Raw genomic sequence first — 20,299 nt, forward strand, 5'->3', positions numbered from 1 at the left:
GTAAGTTATATAATTTACAAGTAGACTCCAAGGGTTTCCAGCAATTTATTTAAAAAAAGGAATTTATTTTACATAAAAATACATAAACGAACAAAATTTTGAGTCCTGAGAAGCTATTTTTATAGTCCGATAAGCAAATCGTGTCTAAGTCTTGTTTCATGCTTTCGTTATGAAAAACATAAGCGTCTCTCAAGGACAACATCAGGCCTTACGCTAGCCTTAATCTCTCGGCCGGATACGGTCCACCACACGGTCACGGACATGTCAAAGTCGCCGGTGCTCTGCCATAAAATATCACGTGCTACATCGATACCAGGATACCCCACAACCGGCAAGTCACCACAAACTGATGTGCATAAGCCAAATTTGCCGTTCTTTATGCCTTCTCGTTAAGATAAAGTCTTGGGCTCCACAAGGCTTCACTGAGCTTACCGAAGGGAATTGATGTGATTTGTCAGTCCAGGCGCAAATACCGTGCCGTACCGATATTTACTGAGCCTGAGATTTTTTTTTTTTTTTGCACGAGTCGTATTCGTTTCTGCTACAATTTCTTCTTCCTCGTCAAATTGGTTGCGTGTGGCGACAAATCGCAAAGCCCTAGCTTTACCAGGCGCCCTCCCACCGTGTGTAGATGTGTGTTTTAATAATTTGCATATCTTATGCGTTTAAAGAAGTTGCAATTGCGAGCCATGGAAAACCACAATTAAAGTGGAAATTTTCACGGTTCTGACACACATTGTATCACGCATCCAAGGTAATGTGTGGCGTGATATGTTTTACTAAAAGTTATTACTTTGTTGGCCATCATTTCGTACATCAAGAAAATATGGAGTGAAGGAATAGAGCCTTAAAATGATCATATTAAAATTACAACCCAAAAGTACGCCCTTCTGCGCAATGTCTCGATTTTTCCTCACTCAATCACACGATCAGTTTTCACTATGTCAAGGTCAATTTACAGAAAAAAGAGGAAAGAAAACTCCACTTTCAAATGTCCAGTGGAGGAAAGTGTGTTGGGTTGGAACGGAATTGTTTTGTTTTTCCCTATCGGCTAGAAAAGCACGATTCCTGGTCGGTCAAGGCATCGCAGCAATAGGGGACGAAACAAGGGATGGGCAGGCAATTTTGCTGCAGGAATGTTGTTGGATAGCTGAGGGCAAGAGCTATCCATCATCAGCTGATTTTATTAGAAGTCGATCGATCTAAAATGCAAAAGGGAAAAAAGCATTAGCTATATATTTTACAGTGCAGAGCATAACTATACGAAAATCTAAGATTGAAGAGATCATTGGGCTAACTTGATTTGAAACGATCCTTACGGAAATTTTCCAACATGTGTTGTTGATAATTTTTTATTTTTAAATTCCAGCTTTCTGGGAAATTCTGGTATCAAAATCCTAAAGAATTTTATATATTTTGCATACTTTACAAACATGCAAAACTCATAAACAGACTTGATATCGTCTATTATAAAGATCATTGGAAGATTCTTCTCTTATTCTTGGCAAAATGACCATTTAGGTCACATCGACCATCGAATGGCGACTTACAAGACTTGTCGATACCACATAGTTGGATAGTCAGTCATAAAAAAATCAGCTCAAAACACATTAAAAAAACATTACATTTTATTAAATCCTTCTCTAGTTAAAATCGCGAATTTAATCATCTGTAGTATCAATATTTACTTAGATAAATATTACTACGCTCTGTCTTTAACTCCTTCATAACATATACCACTACAGATGTGCCCCTGAAACGTCAAAATTTGGTTAGCTTCAAGGTTCCCTGAATTCACAGATGCATTCCTCCACGAATAGGGATCCTGCCTAGTATGACACGCCAGCGTAGTAAACAATAACGCGAAGTAAAGCAATGATTATAAATAGAAGCAAGTGAGAGTTCCTTAGCATGAACCTGACGTCAGTGGTTGTTTTGGGAATTTAATATTAACGATACGAACAAGAGATTTACTCTGAGAACTTAAGAACATCTCCACCAGTTGGTTACTTTCTATTGAAAACTGATCTCATGTTTGCTATAAACTATAAATATTTACCACCGGCTTTGCCATAAAAACCATAAATAATAGCAGATTGTTTCTATCACAATAATGGAAGCTCGCCGGGTCGGTCGCTTGCCGAACCATTCACCGAACCAAAAATTAATTGCTACTTTTCATTAGCTGTAACAATAAATTATACTCATTCCGCATCAAGGAAGTCCATTCGTTTCTTCACCTACATACTGATAGTTTGCACGAATATACCACTAGCGCCTTAGTAGCCTCTAGTCAACTTCGTAATGTGGATAGTTGAGTAAGCTTTTAGCTTAAGAGAGAAAGAGAGAAAGCAAAGGTTAACCTGTTGGTTAACGGGCTTTCAAAGCATCGAAAGCAATACTTATGGTGATGAGAATCCTGTCCAATCTTATCCTAACCCTCTAATCAGAAAGTCCATCCCAGCCCATGTCTGGAAAACGGAACCAATATGGACGAATAGAACGACTATAAAAGGGAAAGAAAAATTCATTATCATGGCGTCAAAAGGGTGGACTACAAGCTGGACTTGGTAGAGACCCTGGAGATACATTCCAAAGTGTGCTTAATTGACTTTTGGCGTAAATCATCCCAAAGGTAGTTTTTCCTCCTCCGGACCCTTGAATCCTGTGAAGTCGTGTGAACTCTTGACTGTGAAACGAAAGACACCACACACACCTGTAAATTACTAGGATTTGGAAGCTAAAATTTACTACTGAGGTCTTGTGTTTCCTTCTAAAACAAAAAGGAACCATTTTTAGTTTTGATAACACATTTGCGAATCACGTTACACTACCAATATAAAAGTGCCAAATAATGTAAATGTAAACCCATCAAAACGATTCGCTCCAGTTTCTATGCATATAAAACGCAATCGGGCCAAAAGCGCTACCCAGTCCTCCAAGAGAACGGAGAACGAAAGATAAGCATGAAATATTTCGCTATCGAATTGCGTGGCGATGAATATGGAAACGTATTAAAATGGAAATCCCGCGCTCAGAAGGACTCGCCACAAGCATGAGCCAGCGCAATATATATGTGTGTGCTTGTGTGGAAAATGTGATCGCAAAATTAGAATAAATTAACTTTTAACGTCAATCGGTCAGGTTATTCGTGGAGGTTTATTTTACTCGTGGGAGAAGGATTTGTGTGAGTATCCATCCAGCAAGGTACCGCGAAATCACCTGCGATCAGCCAGATATCAACCATACTACTACACACCAAGATAGGGTAACGCTAATTTACCTTTTTAATGGTACGTGCGAAAATTCCAACGCTACAAGAGAGAGAAAAAGGGTCCTCTTAACCGACCGGAAACGATCGGGTTGAAGTCTTCTAAAAATATAACCAACCAACGGGGGGAAGTTTGTAATCAAATCCTGAACAATTTTCGATACACAAGCACCATTAAGCTGGCCAGATTTAATGCGCTTCATGATGAATGCAAAATGAATATTCATTGCAAAAACTTTCATAAAAACACAACACTCCAAGAAAAAAGTAAAGTTCCAAAACCACAAAAACGAGCGAGAGAGAGAGAGAAAGATGAAAAAGAAAATGAATTGCGTGACAAAGTTTTTTCGGGTTCGGTTTTGATGGCCTTAGGACTTCGTAAACGATTTATAAGGGCCATCGAGAGTGAGGAGGTATATGATAATGATATTGAGTTATCAGATTTGTAGATTCGTGTTGTCATTTAGAGCTTTTTGTTGTTTACTTTTGGTAAGTCGACGTTCTCTTAAGTGTTTGATAAGTTTTAATTCAGTTAAGCTACAACTCGACCATTTTGTTCAAGCTCTTGTATGTTAAAACGACAGACGAGGTGGAACGGCACATACCGTGAATAATAGGAGACATCGTATGGGGAAGGCCAACAAAAATGTCGCACAATGCGTTGTTGGTAGAAGCAGAACCAATTAAACCACGATTTTTAACCTAGCTCTAGATAACACCAGCTACGATCACAATCGAACACACGCTGAGCGACGGCAAACACTCAGAATTTCCCTTCCAAAAAGAAAAAAGAGCATACAAACCCCGCTTAACTCAAGAGGCATCACATGCAACCGTTTTGCGTACGAAATCGGCCTATTATTGCTCATTTTATGTTTAAGCAAAGTGGGCATCCACAACTGGTGGCCGGGTGGTTGAGATGTGTGCGAAAAATCTGTTGTTCTACTCCTCCAACCTGCACAATTGGATAAAGAGCTTAGACCACTAATCGACAACCCTCGACAGCATCCTCAAGTGACTTGTCTAGGACTCTTCTCCCGGCATCGAGCTATCCGATTGTTCCTCTGATTTTATTTCCAACGTTCGTCTAATGAACTTCTCCGGGCTGGAAAATGTTCACGTCGGGTAGCACTGGACTCGAAGGAAATAAGGACAGTTTGTGGCTGAGCAATAATACACCGAGTGGCGGCACGTGACAACCGTTAGGGAAAATTTATCAAACAAAACCACCAGTCTCTGCTCTGGCAAAACTTTGGAATTTTGTTTCCAACATTTCCCTTTTACAATTCCAAGGTGAAGATTAATTGCTCCGATACATACGCCAAGAAAAGCCATATCTTGTTCTCAGTTTCTTTTTTTTTTTTTTGATGGAAAGATGCAAAACACACCCGCTATAAAGTGCTCGTAAAGTACGCACGAACGAAATGCAAATGTACTCCAAACTGTTGGTTGTCATCGTGAAATGTGCCACCGTTGGGGTTGCACAGGTTACGGTAAGGGTGGGTCGTAAAAATTGAAATGACTTTTAGGATGGAATGGAAGATAGTGGAAGTTCGGGAAAAGGGTTTATCCATGCTGCTTGGTATGAAACCGATCCGTGGACTGGACTTCTCTTATCTATGCTCCCTGTGGAGGTTCTTTCGATGTTTTTTTGGATATCTGGAAAACAGACATTTTTGTTGTCGAAGCCCTGTTCCATACGATTCGCATCAGGTACTAAAAGTTGAAGTATTATTACCTTCCTTATTAGCTATAAAACAAGGGATATTGATTGTGGTGCTACAGAAGTCCACGATAACGCTTACAATCGAGCACCGTTATCCACAAATCCGATATCCCGGCCTTTCAAAATCTGCAAAGACTTTATGGGCAGAACGGTCCGGTGCTATTTTCATGACATTACCAACCCATCGGTGACCTGGAGATCACCTCACAGCTCATAGAGCTCGTTATTGTAGCGAATCATCGATTGTCCTTACAAACATATGATAAAAAAATATATCTCAGAGGTGTATGACACCAGCATATTCCAGAATCTTGATTGACTTGATGATGATGGTCCCCAAAGCTCCCAGATACGAGTCTCGGGGGACCCATTTCAGTACCGAAGAATGGGAAGTGATTGTGTACGTACGTTCTAACATTTTTTTATGTTATCTATGATGTTTTTTTACTATGTGGTGTAAAACTCAACTGCTGAAAAGAAAAATACAACTCAAAAGAGCTCGGAAGTAATCTAGATTTCATTCCAGCACAAACCAACCAACAAACGTTGCTAAAGTATTCAAATTTCAATATTACTCTGTTTTGAGTAGTAAACTCAGTACTATATACATAGCAACTACCCGTAAACGAACGACAACCCCTGCATTTGCTTTTGACAGCCAAGCGATTTGTTGATAAACACAATTTTACCGAAAAATCCACCCTTCTTCAACCGAAACAAAATGAATCGAGGAAAAATAACGTTTGGCAAAATAAATCTCAAATCTTCTGCCCCATCCGCTAGCTCAACGGAAAGTGTAGAAACAGCTTCATCATCTACTGGTAGGTTTAAGACATTGTTCGTGTATTAAACTGCTTTACTAGCCTGTTCCTTCTGTTTCAGATGCCACCGTATCCGGGTTTGGATCGTTCGGGCGTAAGGACAGTGCCAAAGACGATCCAGTCGAGCAAATTTCGGAAGAGTTAGACAACAGTAAGCTGCAGGAAGTGATGGGAATATCGGGCTTCGGTCGAAAGCAAGCAAAACAGTTCGATATCAATGAAATGATTCAGAAGGCCAAACAAAACGCACCGAAAGCAGTAGTGGATGAGAAAGCTATCATTGAAGCGGGTGGCGATAAGAAAGATGAGGATGATGAGGACGATGATGAAGATGTGATTGGTCCAGTACCAGCTACCGCTGGAGATGTGAATGAGAATCGACGGAAGACAGTCAACAAAGCGGAAGATTCGGATGATGATGAGCAGGACGATGACGACGATGAGTTTGATGAAGATGCACCGATAAATAAGCTACCCCACTCACACGAGGTCGAAATGCGGCATGGCAGTAAAGCGGTCATTGCCCTCGCCAGTGATCCGTCCGGTGTGCGGCTCGCATCCGGCTCGATGGATTATAATCTCAACTTTTGGGACTTTTCCGGTATGGACAAATCGATGAAAAGTTTCCGCTCGTTGCAACCGTGCGAAAACCATCCGATCCGCAATCTATCCTACTCGTTTTCGGGCGATATGATGCTGGTCGTCTCGGGCAGTTCTCAAGCGAAAGTGCTCGATCGGGATGGGTTCGAGAAGATGGAGTGCGTGAAGGGTGATCAGTACATTGCAGATATGTCGAAAACGAAGGGCCACATTGCGGGGCTGACCAGTGGTTGCTGGAGTCCGGTGCGGCGGGAAGAGTTCCTTACGAGCGGTATGGATTCAACGCTCCGCACTTGGGTGTTTGCGAAGACAAAGGAACAGAGGGCCGTAATTAAAACTCGCGCCCAGGGTGGGTTGAAAACAATTCCCACGACCTGTGCGTATAATCGGGACGGCACACTGATTGCGGCCGGATGCAGCGATGGATCGCTGCAAACGTGGGACACGCGGAAAATGTTCGTCCACACGACACACTGTATCCGGGATGCACACAGCAAGGGATCCGATATATCTGCGGTAGTGTTTTCTTACTCTGGCTTCCAGCTGGCTTCTCGGTCGATGGACGAAACGCTTAAGCTGTGGGATATGCGTGCGTTTAAGAAGCCACTGCACGTGTTTGATGGATTGTTCAGCCGGTACGATACGACCGACTGTTGCTTTAGTCCGGACGATACCATGATACTGACCGGGGAATCCCTGCCGAAAGATGCCAAACAGGCACACCTGTTTGTGTATGATACGAAAACGTTCGATGTGGTTGCAAAGCTTCCGATTACCGATTCACACGTGATCCGCACGCTGTGGCATCCGAAGCTGAACCAAATATTTGTCGGCTGTGGTAATGGGGTTATTCGCGGACTGTACGACGAGAAGCGTAGTATGCGTGGTGCCAAACTGTGTGTCGTTAGGACACATCGGAAGAAGAAAGAGTCGGAAATTGTTGGTACAACACAAATTATTACGCCGCACGCGTTACCAATGTTCCGGCAGGAAAAGACCCGCTCAGTGCGTAAGAAGCTGGAGAAGGATCGATTGGATCCGGTTAAATCGAAACGACCCGATCTACCGATTACCAGTGGTCAGGGTGGACGTGTGGCTAGTTCCGGTGGTACGCTCTCGTCGTACGTGATACGAAATTTAGGTTTAAGCAAGCGCGTTGAGGATGATCAGGATCCGCGCGAGGCCATCCTGAAATACGCCAAGGAAGCGGCCGAAAATCCTTACTGGATTGCACCGGCTTACGCGAAAACGCAACCGAAGCCCATTTTTAACAGCGAGGATGAGCCGGAAGCGAAAAAAACAAAAACAGAACAGTAAATCGACATCATAATAGGTTAAGAGTGTAGATAAAAGAACCATTTATCTTATTCCGTTTGTGTGCGTTAACCCACGTTTCTACGACCAGAAATACAACCCTACTTTAACAATAAACAACGATGTAACAATAAAAAAAAAAACAAAATATTTTTTAATGTTACTAGCTCAGCAGCCAATAGTTTTCTCTTTTGTGAAAATTTCATGCAAATACTACAGGCAGACCAAAAGTTTCAAGATTATAGCTTCAATATATTAAATGTTATTAAAAAATAAAAGTGAAAAACAAACCCGTTTAGGTGTTCATTCAATTAAAGGTTCAAAAAATGTATTTCTAATGAAAAAATAAAACATAAATGACACCCTGAAGTCACGCAACCACTACAAAATTCCATCCTGCAGCCGAAAACAGTCCGACACGATTTTCCACTTGTCGCCCTGGGCCGTTATCATGAACGTTTGCTGGAATGGTTTCGATGGATTATCGTGAAACTTTACCGAGCCGGAAACCTGCATCACGAAGGTTAGCTGTGATGATACGGCATCGTCTACGATGGGCTGTGCATCAATCGTTGTGATCGTGTGTTCCGAACGGGGTAAGTCATGGAAATATTTTTGTATTTCGTCCTTCCCCTTCGCACCGTTACCATTCCACACGAGGAGCCCGGTGTCCATGTACAGGGGGGCCATGTGCTGTGAAGAGAAGCAGAATACTTTCATTAGCGCATGACGACTTTGCAACGAAATAAACCAGTCTACATTACCTGACGCTTTTTATCCACATGATCGTAGTATAGCTTTACGAACGCCTCCGCTGTTGTGCAGACTGTGTCGATTTTGGTACGCATTTCCTACAATAAAGAAACGGCAAACTTACACCTCAAACACAACTTTCTTATTTTTATCTTACTGGAATTGCTTACGTTATCAATTTTTGCTGAAGCCATGCTGAATTTGCAGCGATTTTTGCAACGGAAAATAAAGGATATCGGCAAGCGCAGCGTTACTAATGCCGGTAATAAACACGATTTGTGTTGTTTACATTGCTTTGACGTTTGACAGATTAGGACAGTGCGATCTGGTACATATTGAAACACTCATTTGAAATTGCTTTTTGAGAACCTGAGGCAATTTACAAGCTACCTAAACGGTGCAAAGGAGAAAAAGTTAAAATCGTAAATTTGAGATTTTTTACAGTTTTGCATCTATTTCAACAGATTGAAATTTTCTATGTGAAATTTTCATTTCACGAATTTAAAAAAAAAAAATTATTTAATTTATCCATTGGAGTTCCCTTTGTGTTGTGGAGTTCCCCGTGCTGCAGGAAATGCAATGTAAATAAACAAAATTTACAAAGGATCGCCAGTTTCTTTGTAGTTTCAGCAAAGTATCCTTTTTCTTGTGGCTTATTTTCTCCGGTGTCCCTTTTCTTATCGTCCATGAACACAAAATAATCATAGTAAGAGATTTTGATTTCGGTTTGTGAATTACCGGGCATTAAATATTATTTATTAACGAAAACCGTGTCATGTTTCAGATCAAACAGATCTTCCTAAACCGAATTGTGCAGAAAGACATGGTGTCGCGTAATGGCGAGCTCCCGAATTGGCGGTCGCAAACGTGAGACGTTGAAAAGCAAAACAATAGACTCTATAAACGCCAGTAAAGCTTTAGACGAATCATCGGATGTTGAAATATTATATCCTCCTCCTCAAGTCAAACTAGAACCACATTACGAAGATATCACGATCGAAACAACTACAGCTGATGATCTTGCTGATTCCATTAAGACAGAAGAATACACTATTACAGAGTACACTGATACAGCAAATGATGAAGAAAACTATGCCAACACCGCAGACAAAGCTTCCCCGGGCACGCTCATCGACAACTCATCGGACGAAGTAAGCTCAGATACTGAAGAAACTTCTGCCATCAAATCTCAACCAAGTTCAAAGGCTGTCGCATCGATCGCGTGCGATCAGTGTGAGCGATCGTTTGTGACACGGGTACAGCTAAAAAACCATATGCGTATGCACAAAATAAGCGAGTGCCCAATATGCAAGAAATCGTTAAAAAGAGCCTCCTTCAAGGTACATCTGGCCGCACACGAAGCCAAGTTCCGGTGTGACATCTGTGAAGCTCCGTTCGGCAGTTTTAACAGCTTGCAATCGCACAAGGATCTACGCCACGCGACCAAAACACAATCGGGCGATGAAACGTTTTCCTGCAGTATGTGCGATCGAAAGTTTACTAACAAAACGCAACTATCGTGCCATCGTAAGCAGCACAAACGCCGGCAATGTCCGATTTGTATGCAGCAGGTACCGAGTATGATTCTGCAAGGACACATTGCCATCCATCAGCAGGCACACTATTGCGATCTTTGCAATCGATCGTTCGCATCGGCCAGTATTTTAACGCGCCATAAAAGGGTGAAACATTCGACGGTGAAGCAGTCGGTATTGGTGTGCGAACAGTGTGGTCTTGCCTATCCCAGTGCGGCCAAGCTGCACAATCATCGCAAGATGCACCAGCGGAAAGAGTGTCCTATTTGTAAGAAAACATTTCGGCCTAACAAGATTAAGGAACATCTGGCATCGCATAATGGTGCGTTCCGTTGTGATAGTTGCCGTAAATCATTTACCACCAAGTACTGCTTGAATAGGCACAGCCGCCGTCACAGTACTGTCTAGCCGCTTGCATAAGACAAGCATTACTTACAAATTAAGAAATTCATCAATTCAATTCAATAAATAACCTGTATTAGGAAGAACGGAAATAATGCACAATCAGTTAATTTTTCCAAGCGCACGCTTAAGCATGAACATTCAAACACTGACCAGCGCACCTATCAAAACATTAACGACACATTTTATGCAAACGTAGCAATGGATCGTACCGCGGTTCAGACAAATCCAAACTAATGACACATTTTGTGACAGACATGACACTTTTAACAATTCTGAACAAAAAAGTAACAAATTACACACTAGAAAGGCGATCCCCAACACATATCGAATCTGTTTTTATGCATGTTTTGCTTTATGTTTGAAAACACCCATCGCCTCGATTGTTTAGTAATAAAACCAAGGTCCATCAGTAGAAACTAATCTAGATCCATCCAGGTAATAGGCAAAATTCTGATCAAACGCACTAAGGAACCAGCTGCAGAATTCCAGATCGATTATCCTTGTGATCGAAACAGTAACATAAGACCTCGCATCCGGTGTGTCTCCGCCGTGTAAAATAAACTGGACGTATTTTTTTATGCAACTGCTCCCATTCATGTCCTTATCATCAAAAATATTTAGTTTAAAATATACAAAAAGAATCCCTCCTGAAATACAATTCAACAGTATTTTTAAACTCCACTCCCTAAACGGTTATTTTCGAACATCGAGCGCAAATGCTCCAACCACCGTTGACAGGTAAGTTTGCGTTTACAATCTTCCCCGGATCGAGCGCTTGACAATCGACGCCATTTTCCAATTTGCCATTTTTATAAACAAAGTGCTTGCGGACGGATGCCGTGCTGGCCGAGTCGTCCGTGTTATTTCACTCCATTGACGAAAACATGTTCAACGCCGAAGTTTGGAAATTGTGGGAAAGAAGCGGAAAATCCGAGTTGTAAATATCGTTCCGCCATGATGTCACGGGGCACACATGCCGGCTGCACATCTCTGCTTCGTGCGTCGTGTTTGGTGGAACCGTGCCATTGCAAGCAAAAAATTCTCCCCCTTACCGTCTTTCACTCGTGTGCTGTCCATCGCGAGCGCCATGTGAAAACGTCAAAGTGATGAAATTCGCTTACGTGAAGGCCCAATCGAACCCGTATTTTTGCCCCGGGATGATCGATGTGCTCCATTTTCCTAGTGAATGCCGGCGGACGGAACAAGCAATGGAAACCAATTTGGGCGTACCCCATCCGACCAAGCGCGGGATTGCGTCGTGCTGATGCGGCTTCCTCCATCCTTCTTTTCCGATTCCTCACTCACACCACACCTTATCACTAATACACAGTGCGTATGTTCAATGTTCTTGGTCGTTTGTTTATCTCCCTTCCCGGACTGATGGACACCCTAGCTTGAAGCAATGCAAGGCACTCCTGAAGGACGACCAACAGAGCCCACTGTTTGGGAAGAACGAGCGCAAGAATGGCATCTCCCGAGCGATCTACGAGCTCATCTCGCGGGGCATTCACGGTCAGCTGAAGAAGGACAGCGTACTGCAGATGCTCGGAGAGCTTGTGGTAAGTGTTGAATGGACACAAAACGTACGTCAGTCATTCATTCGTTCCTCATTTTCTTTGTAGAGCCTCCATAATGACGTTCCCTCGATACTGTTGGATGTGATCGGGATCTTCGACGCGGAAACTACCGGCACCGGTGGTGATGCACCGCCGAGCGAGGAACGATCTATGTTTTGCTATATCGTGAAGGAAACGGAAAGGTTTCTGTCGGAAAAGCTGCTAAAGGAACGGTTGGAGATCGATACACTGCAGGACGTGGGCACAATCAAGAATCGTAGTTTCTACACACGATTTATCAAAGTGAAAACAAAGCTCTAGTAAGTATTATCTGTCCATTGTGATCTGTTTGCAAAATCGAATCCTTAACTGGAATAATAAAATTTCCCCCACACAGTTACAAGCAACGTCGATTCAATCTGTTCCGCGAGGAAAGCGAAGGCTATGCGAAGCTCATCACGGAACTGAATCAGGAATTTAATCAGGATACGCTGACGGTACAGAATGTGTTGGAAATAATCAAATCACTGATCGGTTGCTTCAATCTCGACCCGAACCGGGTGCTGGACATCATACTGGAATCGTTCGAAGCGCGCCCGGAACAGGAACGCATTTTCATCCCGTTGCTGCAGGCTTACATTAACGATGGCAACATTATCTGCGAAGTGCTCGGCTACAAGTATCGGTACTTTGCGGATGTGCAAACGCCGGGTTCGTTGTTTAAAGTTACCGCACTGCTGCTGCAGCACCGTGTTATCAAGCTGGACGATATATATGCTTGGGTAGGTAGTAGTGTTGAGTAAATCCTTATTTTTCCCATAATCGGATTAATCCGAATTTGAAGTAATCATTCCGGAGTAGTTTGGAGTAACCTTGATACTCGATACGTTTGGAGTAACCTCGATTCCGGAGTTGACCGGATTCAACTCCGGTGTGCACTGCGGAATCAATTGAAGGTTACTCTGAATTACTATGACCAAGAGTAACCTACAATTTATTCCACAGTGCAGTCCGCAGTTGAATTGGTAGTTAGTATCGGAGATTACTTCGGATTAATCACTCCAAATTAGTTCGGATTTTATGTCTCTAATTGCATCTTCTTCCTCCCTTAACCTCCCCAGTTAAATCCACCAGACAAAACAATCATAGCGGACTGGGAGGCGGAAATGACGCAGGCGAAAGAGTACGTCCGGAAGCTGAACGTTATCCTTACCAACAAAGACAAGGAACCGGAACAGGAGCCCGAGTTTGAAACGGCACCGGAAAAGTATGCGCTTAACCAGAAGTGGGGTCTCTGCGAAGCGTTGCTAACGATCGGTGACTGGAGCACGGCCCAGCAGCTAATCCGTAAACTGCCGGACCAATCGGTAATGGTACACGAACCGATTGCTCTAGCATTGTGCCGCTTGCTGCACATGATAATTGAGCCCGTCTACCGGCTAAAGTGTGCCCTGCCGGCCAATATAAAGGGTCGTGCCATTTCGACTTACGGTGTGCTGAACAAACTCGCACCACCACCCGTTACAACGCTGACCAAGCTACGTTTACATGCATTCCCGATGTTTACCGCGCTAGGGCCATCGCTGCACTACGATTCGGTTCTGCTATACAAGTTGCTGCGTCTCATGCGTGTCATTCTGACCGATATGAATGTGGATCCACTGAATCCACCGGCACCGGGCGGCACCTCGACGGAACATGAGCAGCTGTACTATGACATTCTGTCACTGCTGGATTCGTCCGTGCTGCCTGCGCTGGCGTACATGGATTGCAATTGCTGTGTGGCGGAAGAGATTTGGTCCATCGTGAAGCTGTATCCGTACCAGTATCGGTACAGCTTGTACGCGCGCTGGAAGAATGATACGTTTCAGCTGCAGCCACAGCTGATTCATAGGCGCGGAACAGCTCAAAAGCAAATCAAAGCACTAATGAAGCGCGTTAGCAAGGAGAATAGTAAACCGGTGGGCAGGTTGATCGGAAAGCTGAGCCACTGTTCGCCCGGATTCCTATTTGAATACGTAAGTAGAATGGAATTCGCTGTTAACAGTGGACGAATCTGATTCAGATTCATAGATCTGAATGAATCTGAATCTCCATTTTAACAATTAAGCCAACACTAGTTTGCTGGTATGATTTCAAATTTATTCTCGTCCCACAATTTCCACCACAGATTCTACTGCAGATACAGATCTACGACAATCTGATAGCACCGGTCGTCGATTCGCTCAAGTATCTCACCTCACTGTCGTACGACGTGCTCGGCTACTGTCTGATCGAAGCGCTCGAGCAGGTTGATCGAAATCCGATGCAAAACGATGGTACCAGCATCTCGCTGTGGTTGCAAAGTTTGGCCAACTTTTGCGGTGCCATCTATAAGAAATATAACATCGAGCTGAGCGGTTTGCTACAGTATGTGGCGAATCAGCTGAAATCACACAAAAGCCTCGATCTGCTCATCCTGAAGGAGGTGGTCCAAAAGATGGCCGGCATTGAGGCGGCCGAGGAGATGACGAACGAGCAGCTACAGGCGATGTGCGGTGGTGAGCTGTTGCGTGGGGAGGCTGGCTACTTTAGTCAGGTCCGCAACACGAAAAAATCTTCACAGCGGCTGAAGGAAGCGCTGGCGAGCAATGATCTTGCGGTTGCGTTGTGTTTGCTGATAGCGCAGCAGAAGCATTGCGTGATTTATCGCGAGACGGCTCAAAGTCATCTGAAACTGGTGGGCAAGCTGTACGATCAGTGTCAGGATACTTTGGTACAATTCGGGACGTTCCTCGGGTCGACGTATTCCGTGGAGGAGTATGTTGAGCGGTTGCCGACCATACACAACATGCTACAGAAGTACCACATACATTCGGATGTGGCATTTTTCCTTGCCCGGCCAATGTTTTCCCATGCAATCAATGTAAGTATCCAAGCTAGCGTGATCCGTACTGAGTAGGAATGAGCGAGTGATTTAAATATTCCCGTCTAATGAATGATTTAAACAAACGATTCGAATCCCAGAAAAGTGTTGTTAAGAAAAATTAAATACCAGTGGGGAGTGAGTAAGAGTGAATTACTTGAAAAGAGTTATTATTCTCATCACTAGTTTACGTGGATAGAGAGAGAGAAAAGATGTTTCCTTGCTAATTACTTTATCTTTTATTTTGTAGCAAAAATACGACCAGCTGCGTAAGGCGGAACCGAACGGGAAAAAACTATCGACCTCACAAAAGATGGCCAAATATCTCGAAGCAACGGCACAGGTCATGAATCCGGTGATCGAATCCGTTCGTCCACTGCATCCACCGAAGATATGGGAAGATATTAGTCCTCAGTTTTTGGTCAGCTTTTGGTCCCTATCGATGTACGATTTGCAGGTGCCGATGGAAAGTTATCAGCGCGAAATTAGCAAACTCAAGCAGCTTTCCATGGCGGTAATGGAATCGAAAGATCAGAATGCGTCCAAAAACAAAAAGGAGCAGGAACGGTACGTTGCGCTGATGGATAAGCTGCAGGACGAGCGTAAGAAGCAGCAGGAGCATGTAGATAAGATTATGCATCGATTGACGAACGAGAAAGATTTCTGGTTCCTGTCGCGTTCGGCAAAATCGGCAAAGAACGAAACCATCACCCAGTTCCTGCAGCTTTGCCTGTTTCCGCGCTGCACATTCACTGCGCTGGATGCGATCTACTGTGCCAAATTTGTGCACACCATCCACAATTTGAAAACGGCCAACTTTTCCACTCTGCTGTGTTACGATCGGGTGCGTATTTTTGTTGTTGTCGGAAATCAAATTTGAAATCATTTGTAACTCTTGAACCCTTCTTCCCGGACAGATATTCTGCGACATTACGTACTCGGTCACCTCCTGCACGGAGAATGAAGCGACCCGCTACGGACGGTTCTTGTGCGCGATGCTGGAAACGGTTATGCGTTGGCATTCGGATGAAGCCACCTTCAACAAGGAGTGTGCCAACTACCCAGGCTTCGTGACCAAGTTCCGCGTCAGCAACCAATACTCGGAAGCGATCGATCATGTAAACTACGAAAACTATCGGCATGTGTGCCACAAGTGGCACTACAAAATTACCAAAGCGATGGTGTTCTGTCTCGACTCGAAGGATTACATGCAGATCCGCAATTCGCTGATTATTCTGATGCGCATTTTACCTCACTTCCCGGTGCTGACCAAATTGTCGCAAATTCTCGAGAAGAAGGTGGAGAAGGTACGCGAGGAGGAGAAGAACCAGCGGCAGGACCTGTTCGTCCTTGCGTCGAGCTACATCGGTCAGCTAAAGGCAAAGGCGGGTCAAATGATGTTGGAATCCGACTTCCATCAGGTACCGGAGAAGACGTTTAAGGCGGCGGCATCTACTGCGGCAACAACAACCACCGCAGTTGATCAGCAACAGCAGCAGCAGAGCACGAAATCATCCGTTAATGGGAATGATGTTAAAGGTGAGGATAGACTTCGGACTAGCCTGAACGCCTAAAAATACTAATCGATTTTTTTGCTACTAGGTGGACAGAGCAGTACAAGACAGGGCGCTGGAGGTGGTGGAAGCAACAATTCTGGCCCATCGAACGGTACAATCGGTAGCGCACCGGGTGGAAACTCAATCTCTTCTTCATCCTCTAGCTCAATAGGTGCAACGTCGAACGGTAGCATCGGTGGTGGTGGTGGAAATAGCAACGATCATCATCGCGTAGGAGACACAGTCAAGAAGGAACTTTCGTCCACAACATCATCTGGATCGCGGGAAAACATCGGAGGAGGATCCTCTTCATCCAATCGTGAATCTTCCGTCTCGATGACGCGGGAAAAATCTTCGAAAGAGATCAAGCGTGAGGAGCGAGCACGGGAAAAGGAGCGGGAGCGCGAGGAAGCGGCTGCCGCTGTTGCCGCACTACAGACGGATCGTAAACGGGAGAAGGAGAAGCGACGGGATAAGCGAGGTAAGCTAGTGGCGTTATGGGAGTGCAAGAGCATGGTCTAAAGATTTGAAATATTGATTCTAATAGATCATTACAACCACGAGCGTGAATCGAGAACCAGCGAGAGAGACCTAGCGCCAAGGGATCGCAGTGAGAGGGATTTAAGCTCGGTGTCCAACTCTAGCAACGAGCAGCAGCACAGCAGCACGCGACGCAGTCAGGATCCACCAGAACATGATAGAGGTAAATGGGATTTTCTCCATGTACAAAGCCTAATGAGGGAATTGAAATTGTGATAATCTTCGCGAGTTTGATACTTATGATTTTACTTATTTTATTATACATTAGTAAACACCTTTGGCTTGATGCGTTTTGGTCTTTGGTCACATGCATGCGACCTCCTCTTCTTCCTTAGTCCTTGTCCTAATACCTACCAAATAAGAGTTTACAAACAGGCTAGTTCGGAGGCATTCTTGTGGAATTATCAATATTACGGACGATTTCAACGATAATTCAAGCTCTATTTAGACGACTGTGGTTTCCATCCTTTATCCATCCTTTATCTAATATGTGATGTTGACCATCGTCTTTATACCAACAATTTGGAACAAAACAATATAAATCTTCAAAGATGTAGCTAAACAGGAGTAGTTGTTCTGCTATCTTCTCCTAGTTTTCCGTAATGGTGTTTATCCGCGAATTGAACATCTACAAAATTCCATTGCTTTGCGCCTTGTACTAACCATTACATTTCTTTTCTTCCCTATACCTCTTCCAGAGATGAAGCGCCGCAAGCTGGAAGGCTCTAGTTCCTCGAAGGTTAGTATACTGGAGGTGTCAAACGGTCGGTAACGGCCGCGGTCTCTTCGCAAACTCGAAAGGTGCAAACCAGGAAGGCAAGAACAAGGACATCTCGATCTCCCGAGAGGATAATGATATCAGCAAGAGCAACCAACAAACACACACATACCCCACAGAGAAACACAGATAGATTGTGATGATGGCAGCTTATATAAGAGAGAGAAAGAGAGAGAGAGAGAGAAAGATTAAGACCACACCGCGTCATCAACTGCCCCTCTGTTTCACCGGGGTTTTGTTGTTTCAACGCCCATGTGTGTAAGATGATGGATAAGCTAATACCACCGTGAAAAGAACAAAAAAAAAAAGAAAAATCCCCGAACTCTCTCTAGACGACACATTTTCCAACGACTCTCTTTATTTGCTACACCAACAACCAATTGGTTTCCGAGTGGGGAAAATTTGTTGCATTTTGTACGAGCAACTTTGAGATGCAGAAGCACGGCGTTCTTCTACAAATGTCTTCCACTCCTCTTCGCAAATGGATGATCGTTTGGTGCGAGTCTCAAGTTTTAAGGGTGTGTTTTGCATGTGAAGTTACTACCGAGAAGTGCGCGATACATTCAACGCGTGAAGGAGGTGTCCGGATAGTCCTATCTGCGCAACGCTTAACGGCAGGATTGAACCTGCACGGCACACAGAGAGCTTGGAATGAATTGGGAACAACATGCGTTAACAAGTAAGACCCTGTACTAGAAAGATGCACTTCTCTCAATCTTTTCATCCACTGTGACGGTTTTCGTTTGGTGCAACAGAGTGCAGAACTAGAATTTCTAGAAGTGTGTGATAATGGGTTAGCAAAAAACAGTGCAAAATTCTGTCAATAATCGAGAGATTCGTTGTGTGTGTTCTAGTAGTACAGATACAATCCGGTCCCTCAGAGGTATGTATACGAGCGTGCGAGAATATTTATTGATACCCTGCAATTCATTATTCAACCGTATCTTTCGTTTAATGTGTGCTACCAATTGTAGGAGGGCAAAATTAAATTGAGGGAATCCTTTCAGTTTTTAAGTTAAACAATTATGGTATTGGTAAAAAAGTGGAACAAGCGAATGAGAACAACTGCTAAATCATGCTTATCGGCGGTCATGTCGCTCTGTCTCTCACATTTTCTTGTCCTACTCACTATGAGACACCTGGGTCAGGACGAATAATATTTACAGATAAACCTGATTGCTACTGATCGGTTGCGAACGAGACAAACACTACCTAATAATCCGCCAAGTGAAGGAAGATCTCCTCCAGTGTAATTTTATTAATTAATTTATTAATTTCATTATAATCATCCTTATTTTTTGTCGGGCAAATCACAGAGCAAGCATGATGATGGTATCGGCAGTTCCAGCCAGCACCTATTGTCCGAGTCGAAAAAGGAGCGCAGCAGCAAAACGAAGGAAAAGCGCGACAAGACTGACGAGGAAAAGGAACTCCGCAAGGAGCGTAAGCTGGGACGCAAACGGGTATGACGCGGGACCTATCACCAACATCAACCTCATCCCTTGAAAACGATATTGACGAGAATGACCTTTTTTGGGCAAATTTTATTTTCAGCAGGAACGCAATCCGGAAGAATCACTCCTAACGGACAAACGGTTACGCCGGGAGGAGGAAAAAGCGAGCAAACTACTTTCCCATCAAAACGGTGACAATGATGCCGATCTGGCACTGATGTCCGTTTCTTCCTCGCACCGGGACAAGCATCATCATTACCATTTGCGGGAAGCATCACCCTCATACTATCCGAGTAGTAGCAGCGGAGGTGGCGGTGGTGGTGGAGGAAGTAGTGGCAGTGTGTTGCGGGATCACCGCGAACGATCACACGATCGTGGATTGGATCGGGGCGAGAAGCAGTACTTTACGAAGACTTCCCGCACACGTTCGGGCTATTAGTGAAGTAGAGAGGCACCTACTACAGGTTAGGAGTTGATGTAAAAAGAAAATCAGAACAGTAAAGCGAAGATCACTCACACCGAAGGCACCGAAAATAAGGGCATAGAAATATGGAGCGATTGAAATTATTTTAAATTAAGAAAAAAAAACCCTTCGAGGTGTACTGATTGTTTTGCAGATTCTGATTTTGTTTGAACTTGATTGGCAAGTGTGCACCGCCCTCTACATTGTGAGAGCTTTATAGTTGATTATTACTGTGTAAAGTTAAGTAAAGTTGTATTAAATGGATCCCGTTTTTTATGCGGTATATCGTACGTTTCCTGTTGTGTAACTTAGAATTCGATTGTCTATGCACTAGATAGTGGATGAGTGGATACTCGCGGACCCCCGATCTGGCAGAAAAAAATCCTTAGGACACGATCCTCGGGAATTCACCAATTCAACGTACAACTCGTCGTATTTTAATTGATCTTCATCCGTTTATATCGCGTTCAGGGAAGGAGAAATATTGGGTAAAGTTCAATTTTACCTCTTGAGTTAAGAGACACGAGCAGTTGAAGTCTCGACACACAACCATTACTACAAAAAAGGTACGGAGGAAGTAATCAGAGTAGTGAAAGGGTGTATATTTTAAGCTAGACAAGTA

General features: G+C 43.8%; 6 protein-coding genes across 6 annotated transcripts in view; 4 read left to right on the forward strand and 2 right to left on the reverse strand.

The window, feature by feature from the left end:
- LOC126565385 (dual specificity protein phosphatase 3) overlaps window positions 1–20,299 on the reverse strand; it is a 471,876-nt gene that overhangs the window by 357,870 nt on the left and 93,707 nt on the right. The window lies entirely within an intron of this gene.
- LOC126563978 (dual specificity tyrosine-phosphorylation-regulated kinase mbk-2-like) overlaps window positions 1–20,299 on the forward strand; it is a 114,049-nt gene that overhangs the window by 59,202 nt on the left and 34,548 nt on the right. The window lies entirely within an intron of this gene.
- LOC126564287 (gastrulation defective protein 1 homolog) lies at window positions 5,691–7,737 on the forward strand. The gene is made up of 2 exons (XM_050221289.1): window positions 5,691–5,818; window positions 5,880–7,737. The coding sequence occupies exons 1-2, from the start codon at window positions 5,719–5,721 to the stop codon at window positions 7,733–7,735; spliced, it is 1,956 nt and encodes a 651-aa protein (XP_050077246.1). The 5' UTR covers window positions 5,691–5,718; the 3' UTR covers window positions 7,736–7,737.
- LOC126565585 (NTF2-related export protein) lies at window positions 8,114–8,715 on the reverse strand. Its single transcript, XM_050222777.1, has 3 exons — window positions 8,656–8,715; window positions 8,497–8,583; window positions 8,114–8,425 (listed from the first exon to the last, which is right to left on the reverse strand). The coding sequence occupies exons 1-3, from the start codon at window positions 8,677–8,679 to the stop codon at window positions 8,114–8,116; spliced, it is 423 nt and encodes a 140-aa protein (XP_050078734.1). The 5' UTR covers window positions 8,680–8,715.
- On the forward strand, window positions 9,322–10,428 carry LOC126560362 (zinc finger protein 425-like). Its single transcript, XM_050216323.1, has one exon. It carries the CDS (start codon window positions 9,322–9,324, stop codon window positions 10,426–10,428), a length of 1,107 nt encoding a protein of 368 aa, XP_050072280.1.
- Window positions 11,201–19,653, forward strand: LOC126563800 (THO complex subunit 2). Its single transcript, XM_050220543.1, has 13 exons — window positions 11,201–11,362; window positions 11,819–11,984; window positions 12,048–12,301; window positions 12,379–12,763; window positions 13,103–13,999; window positions 14,152–14,886; window positions 15,137–15,730; window positions 15,804–16,425; window positions 16,489–16,923; window positions 16,990–17,145; window positions 17,681–17,721; window positions 19,077–19,223; window positions 19,315–19,653. The coding sequence occupies exons 1-13, from the start codon at window positions 11,310–11,312 to the stop codon at window positions 19,651–19,653; spliced, it is 4,824 nt and encodes a 1,607-aa protein (XP_050076500.1). The 5' UTR covers window positions 11,201–11,309.

This window comes from Anopheles maculipalpis, chromosome 3RL, assembly GCF_943734695.1.
Source record: "Anopheles maculipalpis chromosome 3RL, idAnoMacuDA_375_x, whole genome shotgun sequence".
Classification (NCBI taxonomy): Eukaryota; Metazoa; Arthropoda; class Insecta; order Diptera; family Culicidae; genus Anopheles; species Anopheles maculipalpis.